The 24,474-nt window shown below is 57.1% G+C and overlaps 1 protein-coding gene across 1 annotated transcript; it reads right to left on the bottom strand.

Annotated features, from left to right (window-relative positions):
* On the bottom strand, window positions 1–23,094 carry LOC310892904 (uncharacterized protein). Its single transcript, XM_083821173.1, has 2 exons — window positions 21,418–23,094; window positions 1–633 (listed from the first exon to the last, which is right to left on the bottom strand). The coding sequence occupies exons 1-2, from the start codon at window positions 22,312–22,314 to the stop codon at window positions 577–579; spliced, it is 954 nt and encodes a 317-aa protein (XP_083677299.1). The 5' UTR covers window positions 22,315–23,094; the 3' UTR covers window positions 1–576.
* Between the last annotated feature and the right edge of the window lie 1,380 nt (window positions 23,095–24,474).

Raw genomic sequence — 24,474 nt, forward strand, 5'->3', positions numbered from 1 at the left:
TTTTGATGTGGCCCTGCACAGCAGGTCACATTCTGTAAAGCCTAGTCCCTCTGGTTGTGACGGCACACAGGGGTTGGATGCAGGGCTGCACATGCCGAAATCAAGACTGGGGCTGCTGTTTGGGAGAGGGGGCTGGGGGGGCTTCGAAGGCATCACGATAGTGGTGCAGGAAGGTACGTGAGAGCTGAAGGTGGATTGATAGTGAATTCAGGCTTTGCTGGTGATTACCGGATTTTGAAGGATTGCCCTGATAAGAAAGGTGTTCCTGCAAGCAGGAGCAGATTGGATATTTTTTTTCTTTTAAATTATTGGGCTTTTCCTGGCTTGAACATATACGTCAGGCTCTCTGTGGTGTAAATTAGTCTCAGCTGATGATTTAGACCAGCGATGGTCCCTCCGCACATCCTTTTGTTCCTTACTAACTTGTTTATGGCTGGAGTTATGTTTCCCCCAGGGCTGGGGAGATCGGTTTTCACATCACTGTAGCCTTTTTCTGCCCCTCCTGAGGATCCCTACTGAAAGAGAAGGCTGCAGAGGAAGTGGTTAGCCAGCTGTATGCCCATATGGCCACAACGCTTATGAACACCATCCCCTAGGAATACTTGTATTAAGTCCTCTTTGGATTTGATGCTCCTGGGAATTTAAAAAAAAAAAGAAAAAATCTCTGTAGAATTAATAGTTTATCACTTTTGCATTTGATTACTGTATTAAGAAAACAGCCAGTGCCCAACAGGTTTTTTTTGCCACCTCCAAACACAAGACATCACACACAAGTGTGACTTCTTAATGAAAAGGCTGGAGAGTGTATAATTGAGGCTGAGGCAGGACATGCTGACAGGACAGAAGGGACACCTGAACCCTGCTGTACTAGGGTGCCCACACGGGTTAAGCTCTGTGCTCACCAGCTGGGCGAGGAGCTCTTGCACAGACCAGAAGAACCAGTGAACAGTTTTCTGCCTCATGTTAAGCAACGCACACGGGAATGTATGTATTCTCTCTTTGGCATGCACTTTTTACGTCATCTATTGCATTCCCTCTCACTTCTTTGGGGAAAAAGAAACGAAAGCAACCAAACAAGAGAAACCAATGAGCCATAGCGGAGCACCCTGCTGCTCACAAATTTCATGCTCACCTTGGGAGAAGACAGGGAAGGGTCGGGGGCGAGGGGGTGGACAAAGGCAATGCTGAGCAGTTCAGTTAAGGAATGTGCTGAGAGTCAGAAGCAAAAGCTTTTCAATATCATTTGCAAGGGTACGTAAGTTTTGAAAGCTCATGTGCTCCGCTGGTATGTCCCAACTGGAGATCATAAATTGCTTGGCAAAGAGTGTAATCCCACAGCACAGCCCTCCTGCTACCAAAATGCTGCCTGATGCTGCTCCCATTTAACTGGTAGGGATGCTGAGGCACAGAGAGGTTGTCCAGTTTCTGCAAGGATAAAGCAACTTACACTGGGAAAGGTAGATGACACCTGTGATTGCAGAGATCTGACCTTGATGGTCAGGAGCTTCTTGCCCAAAGACCTACATTTCTACATATATATTTATATTTTTATTTGCAGAATTGGTAAAGCCAAAAATAGATCCCTAGGAAAGAGCTGCAAGATATCTACCCCATGTACAGGGGTCACCAACACTTCCCTGCTACTCATAGAAAGCTGCCATAAGGTTCAATAACCAGCAGCCACAAGGGTTGTATGCCATAAAAAGAGGCTAGAAAGGACACGACCGGTGGTCTGTGTCCTTGTGATGGCAGGGAATGTGAAAAATGTCTGAAACAGAAATTAAGATTGCCACTTCCCTATTACTCCTGGTCCAGCGTGGTCTGCAAGCCATAAGCAAAGCTTTTGGGAGGTATCCTGCATGGAGATCACGGGGCATTAAACCTATGCTTCCCTGAAGCTGTAGCAGCCCACACAACATCACTCTGCAGGCAAAACCAGCCGTCAGTGGCTGGGGACACCCTAGCAGAAGCCAGCTGTCCCTTGTCGCATGCATGCAACCACCCCTCATCTCCAAAAGGATGCTTCTGGAGTCTGGGAACAGCCTCTAAAGGGGGGCAAGAATGAAATTAACATCTTCTCCCTTTTTGACAGACAGAGAGGTGGGGGAGTGGAGAATGGTGTGTGGCTAGAGTTGGAAGTTTTAACAGAAATAGTCATCGGTGTGATGGCAAAAGTGTCAGGTGGGGACAAGGTGGTCCTGACCTGTTACGGCCACTGGACATGTACTTTAAGCCCACTGAATGTATCATTCAGTAATAAACTAGGTCATTTTTACTTGTCTTTTACAAGACATTTTTTCCTTGTGTATGCTCCAAGTAGAGGCTAAAGATCCAGAAACTATGGCTCCAGAGTTTGCACGTTCCCTCTCATCAGTTCGGTTAATTGCTCATTTCATTTACTAGCTGGGTTTTAACTTTCCTATGGATCACTTGGCTCTTGAAATTCCATAAGTACTGAAAGTCAGCAAATTTTGGAAAGTGTTCTCTGGAGGGAAGTCCTGGAACTCTTACAACAGGCATAATTTTCATTTGTGCAGGTTTAGTGCTCTCACAGAATAAATAAGCATTAACTATCCTCCAACCACGCCAAAATGCAGTGGTTTTGCAGCCTGCCATGTGCTGTACTAGAAGCCTAAGCATTTCACCTTGCAGGCTCGTGCCTCTGTGAACAGAAATGGTGATCATTACTCAGCAGATACCTTCCAGATGAAACCCTACTCCAGATCAGCTATGTCTGGATTTAATGCACATGATACCAAGGCAGGGGTATTTGCATCTAAACGCTAACTTTTGTGCAAAGGGAATCATGAGAGACAAAGGTAAATTTTTGATTAACCCCTCTAGCCACTGGGTGCCACTATTGATTTGTTAGGTTAACAGGAGAGCAGCGATCTCGCAACTTTACTGGGAGCAATCCACCCATAAACCATTTCAATGAATTGTTAATACCTAGGAAGCTCACCTTCATCCTATTCAATTTATTTAAAAAGCATCCGCCCTGCATGTCTTTGATTTCCCTGCTCATGGCAGGGGGGGTGGAATTAGATGATCTTTAAGGTCCCTTCCAACCCAAACCATTCTGTGATTCAATTTCCCTCTATTCTGGTTTGCAGCGACTGTATTTCTGTGCTGGGACATCATTTAAGGTGCTGATTTAGGGGCTATGTACCCAGCTCTTGCAAAGCACGATGAAGCAAAGCACTCAGGCTTATGCTTACCTTTAAAACAGCTGAGTAGTGCCTTTGCAATCAGTGAAACTACTCACGTGCTTACAGCCAAGCATATATTTGACTGCTTTGCTGGATTAGTGCATAGTGACTGGAACTGAAGACGTGGTCAGCAAAGAAGCTATCCTCTTTGCTGCTAGCTACCTTCCCCAAATTCATCCTTTGCAATGCAGACTCAGTTCTATACCCACGCATAAGATGCATGCAATTATCACTGTTAATTCCTAGCACTTCTGGCAGGGGCAGGATCAGATCCCTGGCTTTAATGTTCTTTTTTTTTTTTTGCCTCTGTAATCCCCATTCCATCTCTCATTCTGCTTTTCGTTGCAAAATATCTCTGCACGCCTCCCGCTCCTCCATCCTGCCTCTTTTGCTGCTCCTTGGCAGGGTGTCTGCAGGCAGGCGGGTCAGCTCAGGTGAAAGAGCCCATTTCCACGGCCGAACACACCCTGGCTGAAGCAGGGCTGCACCTGGAAGCACACAGGGTGAAACGAGCTCCGGGGATGTGCCTGAACACTGCCCTTTGGGGGAGGCCTGCGCCGTGCCTCTGCCTGACCGGAATTAAAGCCATATAAATTCAGCCCGGTTGATGTGCTACGGATCCATACACTGCTATGTCCCACAATAAAAGCCCCCAGAGGCCCTGGTTCCCCTTCCCCTTCCTCCCCCTGGGTGCCAGGCACATCCGAAGCCCACCTAGGGCTCCGCGCGGCCTTCCCTCGGCTCCCCCCTCCTGCCTGCTGCTCCAGCGGCGGCGGGCGCTGCTCCCACGCTCCCATTTGTATGTCGCTCACGCGGCTCTCCCCACTTAGAGCTGTCTCCTGCTTCCTGCTGCCAAGAGCCGTCTCTATTCGAGACTCCCTTTCAAGCCCGTGATTACCAGGAGCCTTCCTCCCATCTCGTCTCCCTGCAACTCTTCCTTAATTATTCGCTCCTTGTCGCCCGCTTTGTTTTTCGGGGCAGGGGAGTCCCCCGTGTGCTCACTGCCCTGCACAAATGGGGCGAGGGCCCGATTCCCTCGGCCCTGAGGTGTCCTGGGCCTTGTCTTCTGGCACAGGATGGAGACCAGCCCCTGAGCGTCCCGGTGCAGCGGCTACGGAGGAGCGTATTGATGGGGAAGGGGAGGTGGCACGAGTGAGCCAAAATGTTGAAGCCCCGCTTTCATTCCCAAGTAGCCGTGTTGAGTAAGCAGGGCAAGGACACAGACTGATAGCACGCACTGCTAAGGCCAAGCCCATGTGCAGCTGCTCGTGCGTGGTAGGAGTCCATTTTAATTAATTAAGCTTTTTGTCCCTCGGACGTTTTAAAAATGGCTCTAACAGTTTCTCTTAGCTACAGGTTTCACACGAGAAAAGGGTCGTAAGAAATCACCGTTTAATTAAATAGATTTATCTTCGGCTGATGACCCTTCCCCAAACTCAGAACCTCTTTGCCACCATTAGAGCCCCACATAAACTGCAGCAGTTAGCAGTCTGCTTCGGGATTACGGCGTTCCTAGCAAGAGAAATTGCTCCTGAGATCATTTAACCTCCCCCGGGAGATGACAGGAAGGAATTAATCTTCCGCTGCTAATCCGCCCTGTGCTGCTGGATCAAAAATTGGCATCGATGGGGGTGCCTGCGCAGGGGAGCCTGCGGTGGCATTTACCATCCGTACGTGCTCCCTCCCCGAGCGTGGCTGGGGAATCAGGGGGCAGCTATTTTGGGAAGCGCACGCAACGTGCTATTAAATGGTTTGTGCTGCCTGGGAGGGACTGTCAGTTTTTAGCATTGCTCCACGGCCCTATCTGTGCCAGCAAGGTGAGCGCTGTGGAAGTGCTTTCACTTCAGTCCCATGAATCAGCCTCTTAATTTGGTTTTGCTGCTGTTTGCCATCTCTTTTGTTTTGTATTTACTTGTTTATTCTCTATTATTATTATATTTATTATTCATTTACATATATTATTATCTGGTGCACAGGTACATCAGCTTTTTATTCTCCCAGGATGCCTGTGGGAAATAAAATGCACTAACACAACCCTGTGCCTGGGAGATCTTTTGTATCAGAAGTAGCTCTACAGCTGTTTTGGAAACCTCCTTTTTTTTTTTTTTTTTTCCCCAGAGGCTACAGTTCAGTATTTGTGGATCCCCCAGAGAGGGGGATCTGGTTTATAGGGGTGAGGTGGGGTCTCTCTCTCCTGGAGCAGGGTCAGCACCGTGGGGTACAGGGACCAACCATGTGGCGTGGCTAGCAAGTAGGAAATGCCCTTCGCAAGTGGCCTGTTTAAAAAAATGAATTGGCTAAAGAGCATTTGTACTAAGTTGCCTTGAAGAATTGTAAAGCACAAGCCTGTGCAAACAGGAACCTGCTCGTGTGTTGCCTGTGGGCAGGGAAGGGCTGTCATGACGGATTGGACAACTCCAAACCAGCATGGACTTTATGGAAGGAGCTCAAAAAACAGCAGGGTCACCCAAACCAAAGGCCAAGCTCCTGCTGGTGCTGGCAGAGGCAGGATCGGGCCCAATGGCAGAAAAACAGAGGTCATTTGTGATTCCCCTTTTTATTTTTTTTTTCAAAAGCTGCTTAGAAGAGAAAGTGGCCCTTCTGTACCAGTCGGAAAAGCAAGAAGCATGCTGCTCCTCTCTTCAAAAATAAGTAAATCCAGTGAATTAAGAGCAATGTCATTGCTTTAGGCCAGAGAAGCAGGGCAATCCCCGGGGGCCCGAGGTTTGTGAAGGTGCCCTTGCAGTTCCTGACCTGAATGCCTGGACAAAAAGCCTTTCCCAAAGGTGCAGGGTGGCACAGATGACCCCTTCAAAGCGCTTGTCTGTTCCTGGGTGCTCCCAGCTACGTAATCCTGCATCCGGTGTCTCTCTCCTGGAGTTTTTGAAAGTTTTCTGTGGGCATGCTGCTGGTGGTGCAGCCCTCTGAGGCTGCTGCCCTGACTCTCTGGAGACGTGGCTGAACCTCGACGATGCTGGAGACGATGTGGGGCTGGCACAGGGCCCTCCAGGTGCTGATGCTGGAGGCATCCAGGGCTCCCTCTGAACGGGTCTTTTGTCTCTTGTCTTCTGTTGGAAGGTGCAGGTAGCAGCCGTGGTACACAGAAATACACTCAGGAGCACAGACTTTGGTGTTCTTTATTTCTGGGCTGGGATCAAGGGCTGCTGCGTTCTAAAACAAACGATAGCTCAGGTAATACAGATACAAGGTTCAGCTCAGGTAACTGGTATATTTCTAGCTCAGCCCCTTTATTAAGTTCTGCATCGTGATGTTTCTTCTTTGTACACTGAGCATGTTCACTCGAAAATAACGTTTGGGTGTGCTTAGGGTGACCCCGTTCTGCATCGCGTTTCAGTGCACATCCAGGTTTGCCGAGGGAAGTCAGAGGAGCCTGCCGAAGCCTGGGCTGGGTTAACAAGCAAAGCAAAACCTGACCTGCCATCAGGCTTTCCTGCCCGCCAGCTGCCCCATCGCTGTGCAGAAAGGGACGGGTCAGGGCTCCCCGGGGCCGTGTCAGCCCCGCGGGCTCTGGCAGGGCGCTTCAGCAGGTGCCGGTGCCTGGCAGTGTCCTGCCTGGCTCTGTGCACGCCGATTACATGCAGCGAGCACAATGCAGGCTGACCTAATGCGATTTCACACGAATCGTCGCTGGGGCCGGCGGTTGTAAAGGACGTATACACGGCGGTGCCCTTTGACAGTCAAATCATGTTCCCCATCTAGCACAATACGGTTAAAAACAAACAAACAACCTGGTGGAAAACTCAAGTGGCAGCTGCAGAATGTCTATTTCATTTCTGCATTAAAAACTACTTACCGTGATAGATGATAGCACTGTGAAATCCAGAAACCAGCTGCCTATATTATGCCTTATATTTATATTTAATTTTGAAGAACCGTAGTTTGGGGGCTGTTACCGAAATAGACACTGTAAATGGTATCCTGGTGGATTATGTTTTGCTCAAAAGCAGCTTTACTTGTACACCTCTGAATCCTGTTTGTCCCTTGTTCTTCTCTGAGGTTTCCAGCACACTCAAAAAAAGAAATGATAGAGTAAAAATAGAGCGAGCGTGGTGAGAATGATCTCCTCTGGCAATAAAGCACCATCGGTCTCCAATCCTAATTACTGCCTTTTTGCCCTCTAACAATAGGTCTGAAACTGTGTTTCTGGGATATGGGGCTTTCCTTTATAGCGCCTTTGCTGTGTGAATATTACACTAAGGAGTCTTGCTCCCCCCTGCCCTCCTCCCCCTTAAACCTCCGCTAATCCCAGTAACGCCCTGCCTAGGCACATCCCATGCACGTACCGCGTATCGCTATATACAGAGCAGGTCGCCTAAGCACACAGCCAAGGCTGAGGCTCTGCCAGCGCTGCTGACGGTACCAGCTCTGCCGGGAGGGAGCGGAGCCAGTGCCACGCTGAGCGCAGGCAGCAGCAGCCAGAGCCCTGCGTGCGCGGGAGCCTCAGCTCGCTCGCAGCGCGCCGGTGCTGGCGCTGCTCGGAGGCTGCTGCTCTGCAACAGACAGCCTCTCTGCATTTGCAAGCCTGGCCCTCAGACACCATAAATAACAGCATTTTGCTGTCTCAGTAGCCTGCAAGGTTGTTTTTTTTGGTTTTTTTTTGCACTGTTCTTTCCTGACCGAGCCAGGAGCAAGGCATTGTAGAAAGCACAACTCGGGAGGTATCAAAAAGCTACGTGGAAAATCGTCGTTCCTTGAATAGGTGTTTATCTTTTTTAATGCATGGCTGCCCTTTTTGATGTCCAACATGCTAAAATGCATCATCCATTTCTGTTAGAAATTGCACACAGTGAGCTATTTCTTTGGGGCAGCCGTGTTTATCTGGAAACAATTGACTCCTAGGATGTGTGAGGGATCGAGCAAGAGGAGACACTTTCTTTGCCTCCAGCTTTGGATGTTTTGTGGAAGCACTTTAACCCCAGGGTGCTTTCTCTGAGCATTTTCTCAGTCCTGCTACCAGTGGTGCTGTGCTTACTGCTTGCTTGCAGACCTTCCTGGTGCTGTCCATGTGGTTTCTCTTGCCTATCACACAAACAGGCTTCTTCTTCATCTTCACAGCTCGAGCTCCTGAGCCACCTCTGACATGCTTTTCTTGTGGGCATACCAGGCGCCTGTGCTTGGGAGGGGAGGACTTTGCTGTTGTTTGAGGTACCTATTTCCACAGCAACACCCTTCTGTTTAACCAGTCTCTTAAATGAAAGATGATGGTTACACACTTCATTTTCCCCGTAGCTGCTATCAGCCAGGTTCCTGATGATATTTAAAACCCAGTGCTCTGCCAGAGATACTCGAATCAACGATCACAATGAGCGTTTCTGAAAATCTGGAGTTTCAACTCAAGATTTCTGACCTCCCAGCAAATCTGGGAGAGTCAATCTCACCTCAGCAATGAGCTTAACAAAATGTTATGATGCTTTTAGTATTGACATTAGACTGCGACCAAATTTTACTGGGAGGTGCTCAGCAGTGAGAAGGCTTTTTCTGCACTTGCATTATTTAAAGGTTAACATCAGAAGGGCACATGACTTAAGATATAGGACAGTATATATAAGGTTAACGATTCTTCAAATGGAGAGCCCTGGAAAGGACTGTGCAGGTGTAGCCCAAGGAGCCACATAAACATCAACCAATTATTTTCACGTTTTTTCTTTCTTAGTGTAAGCTTCAGCAGCTGGGTCCCATATGAATATGTCATGACAGATGACAGTGATATGAGCAGATGAACCCCAAGGCAACCAGCTATCCTGTCAAGGAGAGAGCAAAGCCGGGTCCCATGGCATAGGCTGGGTCACTGACAGCAATTTACTGTTGTGGTCAGGTGCCTGCAGTCTGCATTCTGCCCCAAGAAGCAGGTTTTAAAGTATTTTTAGACGTGATTGCCACTAATGTTTGTCTTCAGTAAGAACCTCTGGCAAAGGAGAGTCCCATCGTCCACGACCTGGTGAAGTTTAATATTTTTTGAATCTGGCATTTAAAATGATGCTTAACAAAGCCATGCCGGCCTTCCTACCTGTTCCTTACAGGCTAAGGTCTACAGCAACATTAAAGCTGTCAAGAGAGAGGGAAAAAGGTTACTCCGATGACTTGTCATAACTGTTTACATTCATTGTGATTTGGCTTAGACCTGTGTTTTATCTGGCTCTGGTCGTGTGGTTCAAAACACTGAAGATGGAGGCAAACACACAGTTTCCTCCTTTAAGGTGAGGCCAGAAACATTTTAGCGTAAGTACAGTGCAAAAAGATTGGCTAATCCATCACCTCCATTAGGAGCTGTATAAACAAACTGGCCACCGTATTCTGCTGATAACGTACAGCCTGTTGCTCAAAAGCAGGAATCGGTTCCTGTTCTGGCTTGCACCACAAAAAATGCAGGGTGTCTCCAGCGATTGCAGAGGCGTGTGTGACAGCGCAAGGCGAGGGCAGCGCCCCGCGCACGGTGCCTCTGCGATCAGGGAATCCAGAGCCTGGCTTCAATTTGAAATCCTTCATTTCCCGTGCCCTGTTCTCCATTTGAAATACCTCCTCTGCTCTCAAGCGCTGCCCAAACACTTTCCATTGCATTGCTAAGGGATGTCAGCGATGTCTTGTGGTGGGGATTCGTACTAGGGGAAGCTGCTGTGCATGCTTGCTAAAATAAACTGTGCTCAATCTAATAAAAGGGAGGATGTCAGTTCTGAGGCCAGAGTTACAGCTGTTTTGGAGTTTGCAGCCAAAACGGGAATCAAATCCCTCTGTACCAAACTTTCCTGATGGACTTTAATCTCCAGATTTTATAGACTAGCTCTTGCACAAGGCAGAGGTTTCTTTTACGCATTGTTTCCTGGCGTATTTACTAATTTCTAAGTGTTGCTCACTTTCCTCCACATTTACTTCCAAATAACTGTAAATGCCAGACTTTACAAACAGAAGATCTGATGGCACCTCGAGGTGCCCATCGCTTTGCACCTTGGAGATTTCAGGCACCACGGGTCATTCCCCCCGCGCCGGGTGGCAGATCTGAGTTTAGCCAAGGGGACTGCTTGCGACTGGAGCTCCAGGAGGTGGATTTTCGGGATAAGAGGGGAGTGATGTGAGCGGGATAAGCGCGTGTGCACGTGTGTGTGCGTGCGCACATGATGCGACGGGCAAGTGGCTGAGCGCTGGACGTGTGTAAGCGGCTAAGCCCCGCTAAGCCCCCGGTGCTCGGGTGTCTCTGCAGTGGAGGAGGGAAGGACAGAGCCTGGCCCCGGGCCCTGAGGTGCTGCAGCAGCTCGGGATCACTTGAGCAGCCCTCCCCGTGGCACCTTCTGCTCCTCAGAGCTCGGCTCGTGCCTTCCCTACACCCTTGCCACATTTTTTTTTTTTTTCTCAGCACCCATATCTATCAACTCATATGGCTATCTACAGGAATCCCGTACAAATAAGCAGTGAAAGCGCTGGCCAAAAAAATCAGAAAACAGAAGAAAAGGTGTAGTCTGGGCTGTAGGACCAACAGAACGTAGAATTAATCCAGGGCATGGTCTGGAAAAGGAGAGGGAGAAAGAGAGTCAAGTAAAGAGGTCATGCAGAAGGAGAGGTGATATGTGAAGATTTAGGGTTTTGCAAGACACCACGGGAGGAACAGAGAGATGAAAATACATGAGCTACCCATGCCATCTGTCAATGTTTGCACAGAAATCCCACCGAGCCAAAAATATTGTTAAAAATCCGTCAAAGTTGCTCATGGCACATCCCACCAACAAAAACATAAGAAAGCCATGAAGTCCCCGGTCGAGCCTTCACTGGTGTTTTGAAGTCCTTAGCCACAGTGTCACCCTCAGTGCGTCATCCTGCCAGCTTCTAGGACCTGCAGGCTTCCTCCCTCTGTTTCCGCTCTAAACCTGCAACCCAAACCCTGTGCACAAACCTCTCCTGCCACGCGAGCAGGGCGCAGCTCCGTACTTGTGCAGCACGCCACCTAAATCACACCGCAGTGCATGGAGCAGGTGAAAACTTCTCAAACTTTTCTTTTTTCTCTTTTTCAGTAAATCCTGAGAGAAGACAGGAGCAGCAGCAAGGAGCGACCACAACAACATAACAAAATTATTGCAATTCTTTCCAAATCATTGTTTTTTTAACATCTTAGTGTCACAACGACAGGCTTCACTAAGTTTTTCCCCCTCCCACCTCTCTCCCCGTTTTGGTGTGAATACACAGCGGAGGTTTTATGCCATTATGCTGTGCGTTGGCCAGGGCAGGGCTGTAGCACCTCACGGAGCACCAGGCTGCTGCAGGAGTGGGCAGGGGGAGCAGATGGCCCGAGAGAGCTCAATCATTGTTTAAACAACAAATTTCAGCTGTACATAGCAAAGGTAGCAGAGTAAATTATTCTAAAATGGATAAAGTCATCGTGCGGAAGTAATAGAAAATATCTTAAAGGGCACTCGCTGCTCCCAGTTTTCACCATCCTCCCATATTACAGCACATAGCCTGCATATCTTATCATTTTTACCCATCTTTCACCAATCAGATTGGAGCTAGGAATTTTTTTAAAGCATTTGCTGATCCTAAGTGCACCCAATTTTGTGCACAGGGTTGTAGCTGCATGCCACTAAAAGAAGGCTTTGACAAGCAGTGGCTATTTCTGAAATATCTCCCACAAGATCCACCAGACTCCCATAAGATCCACCAGCATTGCAGTTTGGCTTCCCCTTCTGAGTAGTGGGGAGCCGCAGGAGCTGTGCACCCCTCCAGAAAACCCTTTCTTCCCTCAGATGATGAAGCAGAAGGGATGCCAGAGATATTCAATGTCTGTGGCTCCCAGGCAGGGAATGGGTGAAAGGAGGGGGATGTTGTTGGGGTAAGCAGCCCTATTCCTTGGGAAGGGCAGGGTGGGAAGAGAGGCTTGTGTCTGTCTTGCAGGATTATAGCTTCCACCTTGGTATAGGGCACTTTGGGAGGGGGCTGGTTCCCCAGGCGAGCTCACATCAGCTAGGAGAGAGGCAGATAGCTCCTCTTGCACCCACTGCATTGTGCTCTGCACTACCCTAAAAGAACCAAATGATTCGATATAGCACTATTCAGCACGGCACAGCCTTAAACTCTTGGCACTGAGTAGAGAAGCAAGAGCAGAGCTCATTTAAACATAAGGAGCAAAAGAGTTATGATCATACTACCTGCCCGCTTCAGCTTAGCTCATTCCACAGAAGTTTTAAAAAACTTTGAGGTAATCCTGCACTTCCCAGCCTGTACTGACATGGACTTAACAGCGCATGGGTTGGGAACTACCCTGCACGAGAGCTGACTCGATATTCCCCGAGAGCCAACACGAATCTCCCCACGGGCTAGGACACTGATTTCTGCGGATTGCAGGAGACTTTGCACCAGGCCAGGGAATCCTGCATCTGTTAAATGTTATTTACATGGTGCCGAGTATTGTCAGGGCATCATAATATTTTTTTTTTTCTTTTCTGGGGCTGGGCCCTTATGCATTGTGCATGAGGGGCCCACGGTGTGGGTGTTTGAGCAGCCTCCCAGTTGCACAGGGGGCTGGACATGATGGTGCGGAGAAGGAGGTCACAAGGACATTTCAACCAGGGGTTGTGTGCTTGCTGGTGCAGGCAGCACGGACGGACGAAGCAAAATAAAATAAAATAAAATAAAATAAAATAAAATAATAGAATAGAATAGGATAGAATAAAATAAAATAAAATAAAATATCAAAATAAATCAAAATAAAATAAAACAAAACAAAACATCATAGTCCAACCTACAATAACGCAACACAGCGCAGAATAAAATGGTAAAATGAAATCGCTTGCGCGCCGGGGGAGGGGGTTCCCAAACGACAGGCAAACTTTTCTCCAACAGGAGGAGCTCTTCGCTTTGCTGAGACGATGTCAAAGGAGTGGCCACGCTTACTCCGAGCCCCCTCCTTCCCCCCCCGCCCCCCCGCCCCCGTTTTATACGAGAGCGGCAGCTTAATTGATTTGATAACAAAATAAACAGCAGCCCGGGGCTGCCCGCTCGCCCCGCGGGCGGCCACACGTCGGGGCCCCGCGGCGGGCGGCTTGCGGGGTGTCCCCGGAGGGCCGAGCCGGGCCGAGCCGTGCCGGGCCGGGCCCCGGGGGAGGCAGCTCCCCCCGGGTGAGCGCTGCCGCGGTGGCCGGGGGCTGCCGAATAAAGCGGTGGGGTCGTGCCTGGGGGGGGGTTCGTTCCCTTGAGGGGGTCGTGCCCTCGGGGGGGGGGTCGTGCCCAAGGGGGGCCCCGCTGGCGTGTGCCCGCCAGCTCAGCTGAGCGCGCAGCAGCCGGGGATTACCGCACACCGGAGCCTTCGCGTGGCAGGAAGGAGCGGCGCGGCTCCCCGGGGGCTGCGGGGGGAGGCTGGGCTTGCAGTGCCGGCCGCGGCCGGGAGGGGACGGCCGAGCAGGCGGCGGGGGAGCCCCGGCGTGCCGCCGACCGCCGCTGGCCCCGGCCGCGACCCCCCCCCGCCGCCGGTCCCCCCCCTGGGGCCGGGGGAAGCGGGGGGCTCCCGGGGAGCGGCGGCGGGGGGGTGCCGCGGAAGCCCGGGGGTCCCCGCGGCTGCCCACGCGTGTTCGCGGCCGTGGGAGGCCGGGCACCCCGCGGCACGGCGTGGGAGGCCGGGGCAAGGCTGTCGTTCGCTCCTTGCCTGCGGGGATTAGCAGCAGCGTGGGTTTTCCAGCGCCTTGTCCGCAGTTCCAGCTTGTTTTTCTTCCTAATTATTTTTTAAAGACTCGATGACTTCTCTGTGTGGTTTGCCTTTTTTTTTTTTTTTTTTCTTCCTTTTCTGTTTCGTCTCCTCAGCGTTGCAATGGGGATTTTGAGCTGTAGAACCCGAAAGCAGGAACCGTGACTAATTTAGGGGTGTATTTCTTCGGCGCATTCATTTCAAGACGGTAGAACTTAAAGGATGGACTTGGGGGGGGGGAGCTGGGGGGGGTGCTGTGAGCCGGCGAGGTGCGAGCGGGCTGCTGGGCTCCGAGTTTAATACGGCCCGAGACACGCCGAGCGTGTGGGGCTGGGGGAGGGAGGGGGCACAGCAAGCCGCCAGCAGATTGCCGTGTGATTTAGAGCGATGATTAGGTTTATCATTTGAACGCTGATGAATTCAGGGAACACGAGAGCTGCAATTGACATTCCTAAAAACAATTAAAGCGGTGGGGAGCACTGCTCGAAAATCGATACGGCCCAATGTAACGCTGTTTGACTATAAACAGATTCCTCCCGTAGTAATAAACCGTGAAGTGACTGCGAAGCACCGCGATTCCCGAGCTGAAAAGAAGGTCTTTTCCCTTCAGAGCCCCAAAAGCATCCCCCCTGGCCCTTAACAAAGCCCGGGCGAGCCCCCCCCCCCCCTCCGCTCCCGGAGCGCGTCCTGGAGAGGCGAGGCGACGGTCCCAAAGAGCCTTTGGAAATGCTCGAGCAGCCAAACATTGCTAACCCCGAGGCTAGGTCGGGGGAGGTATTTAAATAGCTTCCCGAATAAGCAGCGAGCGCCTTTGGTCTGCTACGAAAATAAACCGGGAGTTTAAGCTTTAAATATCCAGGCTTGATTTAAGAGCGAGATGCGCTGCTCGGCGGCGTCGGCCCCGCTCCGGGGGCGGCGGGGACGGGGTGGGGAAGGGGAAAGGGAGTAAAAGGGGGAAAGGGGATGGGGAAGGGAAGCCCCCCCGGGATGCCTGCTGGGGCTGCGCCCCCCACACGCTGCCCTCCGCGGAGGGTCGCGGCGGAGGGGTGGGGGCCGGGAGCCGGAGCCCCCCCGGCGCAGCCCGGCCCCGCAGCGCTCGGTGCTTTCCGACAGGGGGCGAGGAAAGCCCGGCTCCGGGCGCTGGAAGCCCCCTGCGGGAGCGGGGTCGGCGAAGTGTGGGGGGGCGGGGGGTGGGGGGGGTGGGGGAAGAGGGGAAAGCGGCGCCCGGCGAGCCCCGGGGGTGTGTTGCGGAGCGTGGCTTTCCTTGCGGTTTGGCTCCCGGCGGGAGCGCTGCGCCCGGGGCCGCCGGTTTGGCACGGCTCGGCCCCGCTGGCTGCGAGCACCGGGCCGCCCGCCGAGAGCCGCGATCGTGCGGTTTGCAAAGCAGCGGCTGCGCGCCGGGGGCCCTCGCCCGCTCCCCGCCGGGCTCCGCGGGGTGAGGGGAGGGGAACGGGACCCCGCTGCCCTGCGCCCCTGCCCGGCCCGAATTCCGGCTCCCGAGCCCAAATATCGCTCGCGGGGCCGGCACGGAATAGCCGGGGCCGGCGGAGGGGGATGGGAGGGATTGCTCTCGCCCGCCCGTGATGAATAATCCGGGCCGGCCTCCCGGCTGCGGCGGCCAAATCGCTCTCGGATCTGCCAAGAGATCAGCCGCTACCTCTGCCCGCGCCTCGGGCGCTGCTGGCCTTTCCCCGGCTGGCTCCGGCAGCGCGCACATCGCGGCCGCCGAGCGCACGGCGCTGCCGGGGCCGCCCGGGGGGGAAACGGCGCAGGGAAGGGGCCCGGGGGCGGCCCCGGGGGCGGGGGGCTCCCCGCGGCAGGTGTCCCCCCGGGGCCGCCCCCCCCGTCCCCCCCGCGGGTGGGAACGAGCACGGGCTGTTCCCGAGCCGGGCCGTGCAGCTGGGCCCGCAGGGCGCTGCCAAAAAGGCCACGGGAAAGGGCCCCGGGGGGCGTGCGCCCCGGGGCGGGCGGGGACACCGTGGGGATGCCGCGCGTGGGAGAGCGGGAGCGGGAGCTGCGTGTGCGGGGCGGGGAGACGCGGGGCGGGTCGGCGTGGGCACGAGTGGGCGCGTGGCAAGGCTCGCGTGCGACCCCCACGCTGCGTGTCCGGGCGTGAGAGCCGGCGCGCACCCGTGGGGCAGGCGGGTGTGTGTGTGGGGGGGCGTGCCTGGGCATCCGTCGCTGCGTGGCACGCCGCGCGTGGGGAGAGGCGGTGTGCGTGGCACGCGGAGCGCGTGCGTGACACGGCGTGCCCGTGTGACTCAGCGTGCGTGCGCGGCAGTGCGCGCGTGGGCGAGAAACCCTGCTCCCGCAGCCCGCAGCTCCCCCCCACCCCCCGGGACCGAGGCGCCGAGCCCACCCGTGTCCGCGCACTGCCGTGGGAGGGAGCTCCCGGGGCAAAAGCGGCGGCCGGGCGGGCAGCGGGCCACGGAGGAGGGACCCCACGCCCTTCCCCTCCCGCGCAGCGCCGGGGCCCGCTCTGCCCGTCCCCACCTTGTTTGTTATGTGCGGCAGGAACTGGGATTTTCCATCTGCCTGCCCCGCTGGCCCTGACCTCCGGAGCGGGGCTCGCAGCCGGCTCTGCCCGCGGGGGGCTGCCGGTGCTTCCCCGGGGCTGAGGCCGGGGCCGGGGCCGCTCCTTGCCCGGGCTGGCGGAGGGGAGAGGGGCCGGTGGCAACCGCGGGGGGAGGGATGGAGCTGGCGGCTGTGGGCCCTGGAGACCTGCCCTCGCCGGGGAACCCTGCCAGTGCTGTCCTGCCTCTGCACGTCCGAGCGCTCCGGCGCAAGTTTGCGCTTTCCCTGCCCCGGCTCGGCCTCTCCTGCGGGGACAGCGAATTCCCTTGAAGGGGGGAGGCCGGTTAAAGGGGTGTCGGGGGAGGGGGCGACCCGCCGCGGGTGTGCGAGCACGTCCCCGGCGAGCCACGTCTCCGTGAAGGCGAGCAGCCCGGCCGTCGGCTCGGCACGTCCCCGCCCGCTGCCGGACACGCGTGGGAACACGCCGGGGGGGCGAAGGGGAGAAAGTCGGGAAGGGTCGGGCCGGGCGGGCTTTGCCTGGGGGCGGCATGGAAGCAGCGCCGAGAGGGAGGACTGGCTCTCCTCCTGCTGCTTTATAAAGCGGAGGCTGCCCCTGCCCGAGCAGCCAGCGGTGATAAGAGTTGATTTACAGGTAGGGGTGAAACGTGCTCGGAAAACCTCGTGACACTTTCCTCCGGTGGATTCAAATAATATATAAAGACCGTGAGGTGGCGATCTCCCGGGTAGCTCCTCGGATGCGTGGCGTTGTTGTTAACACATGTTTCAATTTTGGATCGAGACTGTCAATTACCCGCTGAGCTGCGAGTCTTAGCCTCGGGCGGGCAGGGGAGAGGGGACGGGTGTATTTATTAACCTCTCAAGCCTGGCGGAGCAGCGCTCCCAGCCTCTCGCTCGGGCTTTCTCGCACCTTCCCCCCGACCCGTGCCACCCGGGCAGGTTTCACGGCTCTCCCAGCTGGACTTTGTCCCCCCCGGCCACCCGCTGCCACCCGGCCCCAGCGCCGGTGGCTCCCGGTCCCCGTGCGGCCGAGACCCCGAGGGGAAGCTCGCCCCGGCGGTGAAAACAGCCCGATTTTCCCCGGCCGGAGGGGGGAAACGCACGGGCAGCGTTTTCCTGCTTCCGCAAGGCTGTCTCTTACCCGGTCGGAAAAACAGGCCGGCATCGAGCGGCCGATTGTGTTGTTTTTTTTTTTTTATTATTATTATTATTATTTATTTTGCTCCGAGCGGAAGAGACCCCCGTGTTCCCCCGGGAGCAGAAGCAAAACCTCCCCGAAAGCCCTCTCCCGAGGCAGCAGCGGAAGGGCTGCCGATTAGCATTTCAGCTGCTGGCGGAGATCTGCAGACAGATCCGTCGGGAAGCGCATCGCCCCCCTCCCGTGGCGTCCCCTCCCCAGCCTCCCGCGGCCGCTGCCGAGGGCTCAGAGCCCTCCTGGGAGGGGATTTCTTTGCGGGGGGGCGTTTCTTTTTTCGGGGGGGTACCCTCCTGCTTGCCCCTTGCCCTCGCAGCGGACACCCCGCTGGAACAACCCGGGGAGGCCCCTCAAACCCCGCGGGGAGGCTGTGCCCTATTTGCGCCTCCGCCGCTTCCCCTCCAGTCACCTGAAAAAAAAAAAAATTAAAAAAAAACCCACGAACTGGCTCGAAGCGGCGCCTCCGCCGCCTGCTTCCCCTTCCCCCAGCGGCCCGACCTCCCAAACCCGGCCGGCCGGGGCCGTGCCGAGCCGTGCCGAGCCGAGCCGAGCCCCCGCGCCCCCCGCACGCCTCTCCCCGTGCTGGGAGCCGGGAGCGCGCCGCTCCGCACCGAGCCTCCGTGACGAGCGAGGCACATCGTAGGCAGCCTATAAATAATTTCCATTATGTTCAGCTGACAGCGCGAGGCGATTAATTTTAATAGCTGTATATTTGCCTGTTTCTCCTAATGCTCTGTAATGAGATGAGAAGCCATCCAACCCCAGATGGCTCCAGCCGCCTCGTTATTTATTTATTTTGTGCGTGCGTGCGCGCGCGTGTGTGTGTGTGTGCAAAAAGAGGGGAGAAGGGGGGAGCAGAGCATCCCGGGGGGGGCCGGCAGCCCCCCCGAGCCTCCCTCGTCTCCGGTGCCACCGGAGCCACCGTGACGGTGCGCATTCAGCCCCGGGCACTTCACTCGGAGGTGCTTTTTTTTTTTTTTTTTTTTGGGGGGGGGGCAGCTCGGTGGTGCCGGAGCTATTTTAGGGCCTCCGGTCTCACGGAGGCTCCGGAGTAAATGTAGCAGATCGATGTCGTTCGGGGTGAGGGGAGGGCGAAGGGGACCACGGATCAAAGCCCATCCTATTAACCTAAATCCCGTCCCCTCGCGGCCCGGCGATGGAGGGTGGGCTTGGGGCGGGGGGGGGGCGGGGGGGGTCGCTTTGTGGGATCCGGCAAACGAGCACGGCACCAGCTCAGCGCCGTGGCGGTGTGTGCGGCGGTGTGACAAAGCCTCGGCGAGCTGAGCAAGCTGTCCCTCAGCCCAGGCGGGGGAAGGGGAGGCCGGAGGGATGCTCCCGAACAGAGGGACGGCGGGGCCGGCCACGCGGCTGGGCATGGGGAAGGTGTGCGGGTGTCGGGGGGGGGGGGGGGCAGGACGAGGCTGCTCAGCCAGGTGGAACGGCAGCGAGGCGAGCACCTGTGTCTTTTTTTTTTTTTCTAAAAGGCGTGCACCGATAATTACGGCAGTTAATTGCGTTTCTTTGAAGGTCATTTGAAGTTACGGGGCTGTGTTTTCTTTTCAGGCTGGCAGACAATGGCTGCGCGCTGTTTTAAATGTAAATCAGAGGGTATCCGCATAAACCTGTATTGTAGGATCGAGGCGTAATGGATTCACTCCGGCTGCGCCTCAGCTCGCCACAATACAGCTGAGCCGCGGAGCCGGGAACGCGCCGGGGTTTCTCTGCGGAAACGCAGTTGCCGAAGAACATGAAAAGCATTAAATCGTGACGGGAAGGGGGTGGCGGCGGGGGGGGGGGACACGCTGGTGCTCGGGAGGAAGGCTCGGGACCGGGGGGCCACCCCCCCCGCCGGCCCCGGGGAAGTTCCCCAAGGGGGCACCCAAGGGGACAACCCCGGCCTCGCTCCCCCCGGGACCTGCCGTCGGGCCCTTGGGGACCCCGACCCCGCCACCCCCGGCCCGTTCCGGAGGAATGTGGCACGGGGACGGCCGCCTGGCCCCGCTGCCCCTAAACCTTCATTAATCGAGTCCCCCCCCCGGGGCGCCCCGACGTGAGCAGCCCGGGGCCCCGGCTGTGCCCCGGCGACCCCCGCAGGCTGCTCCGCCGGGGGCGAGGAGCCCGCGGAGCCCCGCATCCCTCCCCCTTCCCCGCTGCTAACAGGGCATCGCTCGCAAGCCGGTCGCGCCGCACGGAACAAACGCTCATTGATTTCCACGGCGAGCCGAGCCGGGCCGTGCCGAGCCCAGACGGGAGGGCTCGCCCCCGCGCGTCTCCGCGGTCACGCGTGGGGAGGATGCTCGGCTCCCCGGGGCGGGCGGCCGCGGCCGGGGGCAGCCCCCCGGAGCCTCCGTCCGTCGGAGGGGCGTCGGGGCGAGGCGGGGGCAGCCCGGGGCGGGGGGCGGGGGGGGCCGCGGTGTTTCCCTTCGCCGCGGCGCCGGGCCACCCTGGCGCAGCTGGCATTGTGTGACCTCCATCCCGGCGAGCACCACCAGGAAAGCGAGCGAGCCCGGTACCGCCGCTTCCCCGGTTGTCCACGGCAACCGACGGATCTGATTGAACCTCGTTGTACGCCGTGACACCCGCATAATGGATCATCCTGTCAGTGCTCCTTTATCACGGGCATTTATTTTGGTCACGGCTGCTGATAACTTTGGTGTTTATCCCTCGTGGCGTTACGGGCCCGGCTGCCGGCTCCTTTTTCCGCCTCCCCGAAGACGGAGGGGAGCCGGGACCCCCCCCCCCCTTCCCCCCTTCCCCCCCCCGGGGCTGGGGACGGGTGGATGCCTCCTGTTTTGTGGGGTGCCCCCCGCTCCCCCCCACCCCGGCTCCGCGGGGCCGGGTTATCTGGGGTCATGCGGAGCTGCCGGCTGCTGTAACAGGCTCAGCCGGAGCCCCGGTGCTGCAGGGAGCCGGGGGAAGAAAGCACCGCTCGCAGTTCTCCATCCATCCATCCAGACACTTCAAAAGTAAATAAAACAGGGCAGGGAAGGGCCTCCAGGGAGGGGAAGAGAAGAGGCCTCTGACAGGCGATTGTCTAGGGCGGAGCCGGGGCTATTTCCAGTCCAGGAATAACAACACTTGGGCTGCGGTGGCTCCGACCCGCGTGTCCAGGAAAGACCGGATCGGGGTGTTTGTTTTGGTTTTAATTATTATTTTGACGGCGGGCTGGCTCAGCGCAGGCGAACAATGACCCCGGGCGGGCCAGGAGGGGCACCGGGGGGGCGGGGGGGGCGCAGCGCCGCCCCAGCCGGAGGCGAAAGGGCCCGGCCGGGGGGGGGTGGATGCGGGGCCAGCTGGGGTGTCCCCCCGTCGGAGGTCGGAGCCAAGGGGAGAGGGGCCGAAGGGAGCCCCCCGGGGCCGGGGGCGACGGGCCGTGCCGTGCCAGGCCGAGCCGTGCCGGGGGCGGGGAGGAAGCCGGCCCGGCCCCCCCCCCCCCACGTCGTGCTGGTGGGCGGGAGGGGGGTGAGGCCGCCGCGCTTATCTGGGTCACTGGGGTTAGGAGGAGCAGCTGATAGGAGCGGAGGAGCTGAGCTCCCGCTGCTGCAGAGATAGAGCCGCGATACGGGCCGGGCAGGCACCGAGCTGGAGGAAGGGAGGGAGGCAGGGAGGGAGGGAGGGAGGGAGAGAGGCAGGGAGGGAAGGAGGGAGGGAGGAGGAGGAGGCGGCGGCTCGTTCCGGCTCCCGAGCCGAGCCCAGGTGCGCTGTGGTTTCCCTGCGCTCAGCGCTGCTCGGCAGCCCCCCTCCCCTCCCCTCGCCTCCCATCCCCCGTCCCCCTCCGACGTTTAACCCTTTCCCACCTCCACGGGGCTGCAGGCTGAGGCGTGTGCCGGCCCGGCCGCGTCCCCTGCGCTTCCCCGCTCCCTCCGTGGCGGAGACCCAGCGCGGCAAGGGGAAAAAAAAAAAAAGAAAATAAATAAAAAAAAAAAAGGGGAAGGGGGGGTGGAAGGCTGGCCTTGCGGTGCCGAGCACCGCCCTCGGGCAGCTCCCGGGCCCCGGCTTTGTACACACACACACACACACACACGCACGCACACCCAGCTGCGCTGAGCCGAGCCAGCCCCGGGGCCAGCCCCCGCCTGCTGCTGCTGCGAGCGCGGCCGCTCTCGGTCGCAGCCCGCAGGCACCGGCGGCGTTTGCTGCTGCTGCTGCTGCTGCTGCAGCCGCCGCCTTCCTCCTCCTCCTCCTCCTCCTCCTCCCCTTTTCCTTCCTGCCCGGGCCGGGCTCTGCCCCGGAGCTCCCCCGGCTCGGCGGCGAGTCCCCGGGAGCGGCTGGGAAGGGGAAGGGCTCTCGGAGCGCCCCCATCGCGCGCCGAGCCCTTTAATCAATTTCACCCGATTAATTATTAATTTTACGCCAGTCAAGCTGGCCCCGGAGGAGCGGGGAGGGGGAAGGGAGGCTGACGGCAGGCGGAGGCGGCGGCGGGGCCGGCTGCCAGGCTCCCCGCTCGGCCCCGGCCGCGCAACTTCGGGCTCCGCCGGCTGGGGCTCGCCGAGAGCCGGGGGGGGGGGGCGGCTGCGAGCCCCATTCCGGTGGCTGGCGCGGCCCCCCCGCCCGCTCTCGCTCTCCCCTTTCCGCTCCCTCCCCTCCCCTTCCCTCCCCGCCCGCCCCCCGTGTAGACACAGCCATACAAGGGCCCATCGCATCGGAGCGATGATGGATCGTGCCTGGCGGGGGTGATTTGGTGTTGATCGCATATTATCACGGGCAGGTTGGACTGGTTGCTGATGGACGGCTTTCTAGCAAGCCGCTCCTTCCGACGCTCGGGGAAGCAGCTCGATCGAAAAAGCAGCTTGCCTTTAACTCCTTCTCGCACCGGCACGCGGAGGGCAGAGCCCAGCATCTCTCCCAGCGGCACTTTTTTTCCCTCCTCCTCCCGCTCCGTTTTCGCCTCGGCGGGGCCGGGGGCCGGCTCCCCGGAGCGCCCCTTCCTCGGCCCGGCCGCCCGCGGGGGTCGCACCGAGCTCGGGGGCCGGTGCCCGGCGCCCACCCGGGGCAGCCCGGACCCGGGGCAGGCTCCGCGCTCCCCGTCGCCGTCTCCCCCGCTTTATGTAAGCGCCCGCACATACAAAGGCGGTTTCGTAACGCCTCCCGTCTGCGAGAGCCGGGGACCTCGGCTAACCTTTGGAAAAACCGATGGCGGGTGCCTGCTACGGCAGCCCGCACGGGGCGATCGTCTTTCTTGGCCTTTTTTAATCTATTTTTCATTTATTTATTTATTTATTTTTGTGCGCAGGGCTAGGGAAGAGACCGTGCTGCCTCCGTATCCCGCTCCTGCAGCTCGCTCGCTGCCGGTTTAACTCCTTCCCGAAGCCCCAGCGCAGGTCCCTCGGCCCGGGGATTGTTTTCTGTTTGGAAACCGGAGAAGGGGGGAGGCTATCGGCAGGGAGGCAATAGCTCGCTCTCTCTGGAGAGCTGCTCTCCAACAGGCAGCGCCTTGAAATCTATTTAAAGAGAGGGAAAGGCGGAGTGGGGGGGGGCTGTGGGGGGGGAGAACAAAGGGGGAGGAGGAGGGGGCCGAACCAGAGCCAGCGAGAGAGGGAGAAAGCGATGGATCAGCCGGTTTGCAGGGTACATCAAGCTATCACATCTGTATATGCTCCGATCGATGAAAAGGATGGATAATATTTGTCAGCTGCAGACCTTTTTATTCTCACTTCCCAGGGAAAGGACTGGGGAGGGGGGGGGGGAAGGAAGAGAGGTAATGGGGACCTTCAAGGCCAGAGGCACTTCCTGATGCAGCCAAATAGAAAAGAAAGGCTGGGGGTTACTATTGTTATTAATTATTTTTATTATTCTACAGCAGCCAAAGGGACAATCAGGGGACCGTGCAGCCCTCTCGCCTCGCTTCTTCCCTGCTCCCGCTCCTTTCTTCTCCCCCCACCTTTTTTTTTTTTGTTGTTGTTGAAACTCAGCTGCTTCCTTCCACTGCTCCGAAGATTTAACCCTTTGCCCGCAGAGGCTTGAGGTGGGCAAACACAAAAGCGAATCGCAAAAGCCTTGGACTTATAAAAAAAACATGTGCCCAGCGAGAAAGTCAGTAAAACGCACCGTTACAGACGCAGCGACGTGGTTTGGCTTTAGGGGAGAGGAAAAAAAGCGAGAGAGATGTAGCCTCTCTCTCCGCCGCCCCCCGGCTCTGCCAGCCCCTCGCCTGGTGCCTGCAGTTGCACTCTGAGTAAATAGTTCCCACACATGGTCCACATTTTGCACAGCAGCAGCGTGTTTCCTCTCGGTCTCTCGTTGCTGCTCTCCGAGCGAAGAAAAAAAAAAAAAAGAGAGAGAGGTTTAGAGGAAGTTAAAAATCAGGCGAGCTGAGAAAAGACTCTGTGTTACACACATCCTGCATGAAAGCGAAAGCCCAGCATTTCGGCCCTGTGAGCGCCAAGCTCTCACCTCCTTAGTAATGTCACTAACATACACGTTGGACGTATCAAAGTAATTGCCTGCACCCGGCCAGACGGGCTCTGGGCCGCTTGCAGCAGCAGGCTGGCTGCGGAGGAGGCCGGCAGCGTCGCTGCTCGCCGCCTGCTCGCTCCTGGGCTGCAGCCACCTGGGGAGCGGGGCTCTCCCCATCGCCACCGGGTGCCCCTGGGGAGCTGGGGGCCGGGGCGTGATGCCCCACTGGCAATGCGTTACGTGGCGTCCTGCTTTTCTCCAGGCCTCCTCTCCTTCCTCCCGCCGCTGAGCCGGGATCAGCCCGCTGATCCCCCGGCTGTCGGCTGAGTGGCAGCGGGCTCCTGTGACCCCGGCGCGTCTCTCTCCCCCCAGAGCCCGGTGCCCCATCAGCTTTCGCTGTGTGATATTTAAAAGAAGGGTTGCATTCTCCCCAATAGAAGCCCACTCGTTTCCTTGTT

The sequence above is a fragment of the Anser anser genome, assembly GCF_964211835.1.
Source record: "Anser anser genome assembly, chromosome: 1".
NCBI lineage: Eukaryota > Metazoa > Chordata > Aves > Anseriformes > Anatidae > Anser > Anser anser.

What these genes read in the sequence shown, in the direction of transcription:
- LOC310892904 (XM_083821173.1), bottom strand. Translation starts at nt 22,314, where the DNA reads ATGCGATCAACACCAAATCACCCCCGCCAGGCACGATCCATCATCGCT. An exon ending in CAGCCTGCAGCCCCGTGGAG is followed by an intron (nt 634 to 21,417) that starts GTGGGAAAGGGT and finishes TTAAATTCCCAG; the next exon opens with GAGCATCAAATCCAAAGAGG.